This window comes from Camelina sativa, chromosome 12 (assembly GCF_000633955.1).
Source record: "Camelina sativa cultivar DH55 chromosome 12, Cs, whole genome shotgun sequence".
NCBI lineage: Eukaryota > Viridiplantae > Streptophyta > Magnoliopsida > Brassicales > Brassicaceae > Camelina > Camelina sativa.
In genome coordinates, this window is record NC_025696.1 from 19,280,855 (window position 1) to 19,288,993 (window position 8,139).

General features: G+C 39.8%; 1 protein-coding gene across 1 annotated transcript; it reads right to left on the reverse strand.

Moving 5' to 3' along the window:
• On the reverse strand, nt 4,580–5,104 carry LOC104733654. Its single transcript, XM_010453219.1, has one exon. The coding sequence runs from the start codon at nt 5,102–5,104 to the stop codon at nt 4,580–4,582; it is 525 nt and encodes a 174-aa protein (XP_010451521.1).

The window sequence follows — 8,139 nt, forward strand, 5'->3', positions numbered from 1 at the left end:
GACATCTTGTGTCCAAATTATGAGTTTCTGTTAAGATACGTACATGTAACAACGACACTTGTCGTCTATGCATTATGTTAAAAATATAACTATAAAGAACCCTATACATCTTTAAACAGAAAAAACACAAAGCCTCTACTCTATAAACGTAAAAATTTCGAGCTACAAATTTTAACCAAAATTTAGCCATTACAAATTTAATTTAACAACAACATCAAGGCTAGTTATTCTCCATTAGCCAATTTGTTAAGTGCTGCTTAGTTGGATTAAGTAAACAATAATAGATGATCCAGAATTTATCTGGTGAAGCTGTTAAGTGATAAAGAGTGAAATAAAATAAATAAATGAGGGAATAATGAGATGGTAGATTATTGGAGTGGAGATATGATTCATATCTTGATTGAGAGAACCAGTCTCATCAAAATCGTATAAACATCAACATCGATAAAAAGAAGAGTCTACCTAGTCATGTTGTGGTCGATCAGTGGTTACAGTGAAGGAATAAAAGGTTCCCTAAGTTTTTCTACCTCTTGGAACCAATGTAACGTCCTTTGTCGTTCCCAAACGCAACTTACAAATTTTATACCACAACATAGAATAATAATTTTTGTGAAGTATCATCTTGAAAACGACTCATGTGGAACGCACGACGACTATAAAAATCAATTTACTTTTTCCGTCAACCATATAAATAACGGATACGATTGCGTAAACCCTTCACTTCACAAAAACAAAATTAACTAATGCAATTCCTTACATAAAAGTAAAACCATTGAACATTTGATATGATTTTCCTGCATCATATATATGTATTTAAAAAACCAGTAGAATCTAGAGTTTATCTAGGTTAAGTGATGAAGTAATAAATTATACAAAAAGGATTAACGAGGCATCGGTTAGCTTTTACACCGGCTATTTTTTGGCTGAAAGAGAAAAGAAAAGAAAGCAAACAAATACATAACTATCAACAACTTTATCAATACTATCAACAACTTTTTTTTTTTTTTTGGTAACCATTCTCTTATATTCATAAAACGACGATTCACATACAAAAGAGAGATAGAGCAAGAGCGTTCTTTGCTAACACATCTGCGATTCTATTTTGGATTCTAGAGATGAAGCGAAAATTACAGACAATAAAATTGCTTGATAGATCTAGAATATCATGGAGAATCCCTTGAAAGTCCTTCGAATGGAGCTTCAAATTTAGTGTCTTGACTAACGTCTGAGAGTCGGAGGCTATCAAAAGGTGACTGAAACCTGAAGTGATTGCAACTTCTACCGCAGTAAGAGTTGCTATCGCTTCGGCCATCAAAGGGGAGTGAACATGGGTTGCCAGATCTGAACCTTGGTGAAGGGTCCGATGTTGCTGATCCATGAAAACCCAACCGAGGCCTGCTTTTGGTTCGGAGATCCATGCGGCATCTGTGAAGCCGGTAATCAGTTCTTCGTGTTCTTGTATCTGGTTCATTGGGCTTTGATTTTGGGGTTCAGGTGTTGTAGTAGCTTTCTCTCCTTGTGCTGATTGCCATTTCTTTTCCCTGATGATAGCGAGATTAATCACCTCTTCCATCTTTATGCGTTCCTTATTGAAGATCAGCTTATTGCGTGTCGTCCATAAAGTCCAGAGGATTCATGGGGCCAGAGGACCTCCTCCAACTCCAGTTGGTGGAAGGCTTATCAAACGGGTTATAGCAGTGATACCTTCGGAAGTGGAGGATACCGATTGGGGAGAGAAGCTATTGTTAAAAGGGGCTTGGCGCTAGACATTTGTCGCAAAAGGACAATGAAAGAATAAATGTAGTTCAGACTCATCTTCATTGCAGTGTGGACACCTTGTATCCTCCGAGATATTGCGACGCGTGAGATTTGCTCCCACTGGGATGGCTTGTTGTACGATCTTCCACATCAGCATTTTTGTTTTCGGTGAAGTCTTAACATTCCAGATATTTGCTTGCCAATTGAAAGGAGGGGTAAGCCGATTGTTAATGTGGGAGGGGCTGTTCAAATCTTCTAGATGAGTTGTGTAGTATCCTGATTTTGTGGTATAGATACCATCTTGAGTAGGTAGCCAGACCCATTTATCTGGTGCTCCATGTTTACTAGGTTTTAACAAGAGGATATCGTTTTCATATGCAGGTTGTACTTGCTGGATGAGGGCAATGTTCCACTTCGCTGTACCAGGCTCAAGGAGGTCAGCGACCGTCCAAAGGTGAGTTTCTGCTGTTGGTGGTCTCACTGCGGTGGTAGGTGAATCAAGGGATAGCCAAGGGCTATTCTACAGAGTACTTGAGGTTCCGGTTCCAATAATTCGTCCCACATGGGGTTCAGAAGGTCTCTGCCAATAAAGATACTCCGCCATCCATGAGATGCAGAGTTTGGTACGGAACAATCTAGGAAGCTTGCATTAGGGTAGTACTTGCCTAGGAGGACTCTGGGCAGTAAGCAGGATGGGGATGTAAGAAGTCGCCAGCTGATTTTTGCAAGGAGAGTATCATTGAAAGATTGGATGTCTCTGAAACCTAAACCACCCATCTTGAAAGGTTTGGTCATTCTCTTCCAAGAAATCCAAGCCATCTTTTTGTTTTCAGTATTATGATCCCACCAGAATCTAGTAAGGACTGACTGGATTCTCTTGCACAGGTTGTTCGGGAGTTTAAAACATGACATGGTGTACGTAAGCATGGCTGCTAATACTGATTTCAACATGGTAAGCTTCCCGGCAGAGAAGAGGAATTGAGAAGACCAGTTAAGGGATTTCTGCTTAATCATATCCACGATCATGCTAAAGAGATCCTTTTTCTTTCTACCAAAAAGTTAAGGTAATCCCAAATATTTACCTTGTCCTCCTTCTTTTTGGATTCCTAATATCCTCTTTGCTTCTTCTTTCATCATGTTCGGAGTTTTTGCTGAAAAGGTGATGGAGGACTTACTTTGATTTATCTGTTGGCCTGATGCTTGTTCATACACGCGCATGATACTTTTCAGTTTCGAGCATCTTTTTGGGTCTGATTGACAGAAGAACATTGTATCATCAGCAAACAGTAGGTGATTCACTCAAGGACTACCCACGGCCACTCGCAATCCAAGCAGACTTCCTTGAAGTTGAGCTTTCGAGCGGAGACCAGACAGCACTTCACTACACAAAATAAAGAGATAGGGCGATAGTGGATCTCCTTGCCGGATCCCTCTTTCGGCACTGACTGCACCACAGGCTTGACCATTGAGAAGATAAGCATATTCCATTGTACTAACACATTGCATGATCCACTGTATCCATGTTTGGTGGAAACCCATTCTTTCCATTACAGCTTTGATAAAGTCCCACTCAAGGCGATCGTACGCCTTACTCATTCGATTTTGACTGCCATATAACACCGTTTCTTTGCTTTTGATACTTTCAGGTAATGGAGGGTGATATGCTCAAATTAACCTTAGAGCTACTCTCTCAAATTAAGAGATCAATGCAGTACTTAGGGGTCGAATTCCACAAAGACTCAAGATTACACAAAAAATTATAGAGTTTTATGATTACGCTAAACAGAATAATTTGAATTTAAAATAAACAATGCAAAATATTAAATAAAAGCTGTGTAAATTCAGATGATCAAAAAGCTAGGCCTAGGGAATTTTTCAGGTAATTATGAAATATTTAATCAGGAAATAAATAGGATTCAAGCAATTAAGAACAGATCTAGAACTCTAAACTCTTTTGTAAAATAAAACAGTTCTCAATGCAAATTTTCTCTAAATTTAAAGCCAGAAAATCCAAATCTCTTTGTAAAATTCTAGGTTAAAAATCAGCTTTAAAAACAAGTTTAGATTATTCACAAAATTATTAAATCAAATCTCTTTGCAAGAAGTAATTTTGCTCATCAAAAGGTTTTATCATGAAAATCAATTATATTCTCATATCAATTTATTTTCCTAGGTTATTAATTCTAGATGGCCAAAACATCCTAGAAAACAAATCAGAAGACACTAAAAAACTCTTTACATCATGGTTAAAAACCACAAAAACCATGATATATCAGAGGGCCTCATGAGTGATAAATACATTATCAGAAATGGCTCGTTGCGGGACAAAAGCCGATTGGCTTTCAGAGATGCAAAGGTGAAGTATTGGTTGGAGCCTTTTTGATAGGATTTTTGATATAATCTTATAGTAGACAGAGCAAAGTGTAATGGGTCTGTAGTCTGAGACTTTTTGGGGATTGACCAGTTTAGGGATAAGTCTGACATGTGTGAGGTTTATTTGCAGGGGCAAGGTTCCAGAAGTGAAAAAAGCTTGGATCTCAGCGGTGATAGTAGGTCTCATTGTGTTCCAGTTTGCTTGAAAGAAGCTTGCTGAGAAGCCATCAGGTCTCGGAGCCTTGTCTGCATGTATGGAGAAGCAAGCGTTTTTTACTTCCACATTGGAAGGTAGGATGAGGAGATTATCGTTCATTTCCTGTGTGATACAAGGAGAGAGGCCTGCTTCAACAACAGCTCTGTGATCTCCAAGATCTGCTTTGAACAAGTCTTGGAAATAGTTGGATATTGTATCAGCGATATCCTTCTCTTCGTACACTGGTATCCCTTATGAGTTCTCTATAACGGAGATATTATTAAGAGCATCACGAGATTTTGTCGCAGCATGGAAAAAACCCGTGTTTTTGTCTCCTAGTGCCAACCAAAGATTGCGACTTCTCTGCTTCCAGAAAGCTTCTTCTTGTTGATATGCGGTCAGTAATGCTTTGTTTAGGGAATCAATGGTTTCTTGGGGAGACGTATCATCATTCATTGCTTCCTCCAACTGGTCTCGCAAGGTAGTTATAACCTTTTGGCTGTTCAACTGTTGGTTCTTACTCCATCTTGCGATGTGGTCTCTACAGGATCTGAGTCGAAGATCAACACTCAGGTTTGGGTGAGCATGCCATGCTTCGAAAACAAGTTTTTTAACCTCAGGGTTTTCCTTAAGTCTCCTATCAAACCGGAAGAGGCCATAAGTCCTCTTCTTTCTTGGATCAAAAGATGTAACGAGGGGGCGATGATCAGATCCTTCAAAGCGTAAGTATTCACTTCTTCCAGAGGGGTAAGTTAGGATCCATTCACTATTTGCCATCACCCGATCAAGTCGAAATCTAACTAGGTGGGAATGTCTTTTCCCTCTCCAGGACAAGCAGTTGCATGTATGTTTGAGGTCATAGAGGTCTGCACTAGACATGAAAGAACGAAGGTCCGAGAAGGAGCTTTCAGGACGTGGCGGGCCCCCCACTTTTTCTGATGAATGAACAATGTCATTAAAATCACCCGTAATGATCCACGGGGTTGATTTGTCCGTAGTAAGACCTTGAAGTCTCTTCCAAGCTTCTACTCTTTTTGTCCTATTGGGTTCACCATAAAGAAATGTAGCAAAGAAGTATTTTCCTTTTGCTTTTATTCTTGTGTCAATATAGTGGGAACATGAATTAATGATCTCAACCTCAATGTTTTGTTTCCAAAATAGGGCTAGTCCCCCAGCTCCAGGAATCAGTGGAGGAACCAGATGATTGCAGGGATAATCAAGCCATTGAAGGGATTGGAGGACCGAATCATTTGTGTTTTTCGTCTCCATGAGGAACAACAGGTCTGGGAAACACTCTTGCGTATTTCCCGAATTCTCTGGACTTTTATGGGGTTCCCCAGCCCACAACAGTTCCAGCTAACCATTCTTAAGGAACTGGGGTTAGGGGATTCTAAAAATCCGCCTTTCTTTTCTTGATTGTAGGGATAATAGGAATAACTGGTGGCCCCGATGATGAAGGTTGTTAGGAGGATGATCGAGGTTGAGTGGTATTCGTCTGAGGACAAGGATTTGAGGTCTGAAGCTTTGAGGTTTGGTTCTTCCCTTTAGGGGATTGCTTTGATGTTTTCTTATGAGATGGTTTGGAGGGGCCTGATTTCTCTAACGCTCTCGCAGTAGGAGTTTTCCTTGGGGAGCCCTGAGCAAAATTGCGTTTTTGTTATTTTGCTCCTGGCAGCTTTTGGGAGGGGGTTTTGGTGCTTGTTTATGAGCTGGGGGACGGTCTCTATCTCGTTTACGTGGGCCGCCAACCTCCTTCACTATCGGTGGGGGAACATGAACAGCAGGGCATGAACCTTGTAGATTACCTCTACTAGGGAGTGGCCTTGTGGAGTATCTACACCCGCATTAAGCTGGTAGGCAAAAATAGAGTCAGCTGTTTTTTCCATAAGATATACTGCTTCACTCTGCAGGACCCGCATACGCCGAGCAGCACTCTCTGAGGGGTCCGGACAGGAGATATATTGGATGGTAACTTCCATGAGATCTTCCAAAACTTGATCTCTACGGATTATCCGCTGGTGAGCATGGGATCGATGGGACATGGAACCTCTAAAGCCATGTGATGAGGTTGTCAAGGGACAAGGTGAGGATCGACGGTACCGAGAGTTTTGTTTGGCATCTCCTGAGTCTCTGCGGTTATGGTTGTATGGTATGGAATCGGAATACGACCTTTCCTTACTCTCCAGACAGCTTAAAAACTTATATTGATGCTATCCTTGGAAATTGTCCAAAAAAAAATACAATGTCTAACAAAACCGATTGCACGTAAAATTTTATCAAACCTTTTTAATTATCTTACAATACGATCATAAATCATGTGATAATAACTAATAAGTGATAACACGAGTCAAGAAGAAATATAATCAAAAGCTCATAAATGTCGATCTAAGAAGTTCTTAGTAGCTAAAACCATTACGATTGAATTATCACATGATATGCATTTTTGATCTTGTAGACTTGTAGTTGTCTAAAAATGGTTTTAATTTAATAAGGAATATTATTTCTTTGAACTATTGACATTATGGGAATTGCTCGAACATTTTTCATATTGTGCAATGATACATTTGTTTATGTGTTTATATATATAGGAGTGGCTACCATGACTATATTTTTAAATTTTAAAAATGGATAGATACAAATCATATGATATCATATAATATTATTTTTGTGACAAAATGTCTTATATATATCAAATAAAAATTAATATATATAATATTATATGGTTCTGGTATCATATAATGCTTTTTGTACTGCCTTTAGGGAGGAAGAGCTGTATTGGAAACAAAAAAGTAGAGTCATCTGGTTGAAAGAGGGTGATCGGAATACAAAGTTTTTTCATGCTACTACGAAGCAAAGAAGAGCTTGAAACCGTATTTGCAGCTTAAAGAACAGAGAGGGTGCTTTGGTGGAGTCGGAGGAAGGTATCGAAACAGGTGGCGACTCAATACTTTCAGGAACTGTTCTCTGCGTCGAACATCACAACAGTAGAGGAGGTTCTCCGGTATGTCACGAAAAAAGTCACACCTGAAATAAATGCATCTCTAATTAGTTCTCTATCGAATGGAGAGATAAGAAAGGCTGTGTTTGGTACCAACCCTGACAAAGCGCCTGGTCCAGACGGGATGACAAGCCTCTTTTTCCAGCGTTTTTGGAAACTCATCAGCAAGGACATCATTAAAATGGTTAAGGACTTTTTTGAGGCTGGTTCATTTGATCCAAGTCTGAACGAGACAAACATCTGCATGATCCCCAAATTTAAAAGGCCGAGGGAAATGGGGGAGTTCAGACCCATTAGCTTATGTAATGTAAGCTATAAGATCATCTCAAAAGTCCTATCCAACCGCCTGCAGAAAGCTCTCCCGAAGCTGATCTCAGAGACACAATCAGCCTTTGTGGCTAGACGTCTAATTACAGATAATATCCTTCTAGCTCAAGAGAATTTTCACGCCCTACGTACAAATACAATATGCAGGTCAAAGTTTCTTGCTATCAAGACGGACATGAGTAAGGCGTATGACCGAGTGGAATGACCTTTCTTGGAAAAACTTATGTGCAGGTTGGGATTTGATAACAAATGGATCTCGATGATGATGTGTTGTATATCATCAGTCTCTTATAAAGTGCTCATCAATGGGGAAGCAAAAAGAAATATAATCCCTACAAGGGGATTACGCCAAGGCGACCCGCTCTCCCCATTTTTATTCATTTTATGTTTAGAGGCTTTGATAGCACAAATTCATGGTTCCGAGGTAGAAGGACGTATTACTGGTCTAAAAATAGCTCAAGGGAGTCCACCGGTGTCGCATTTGCTC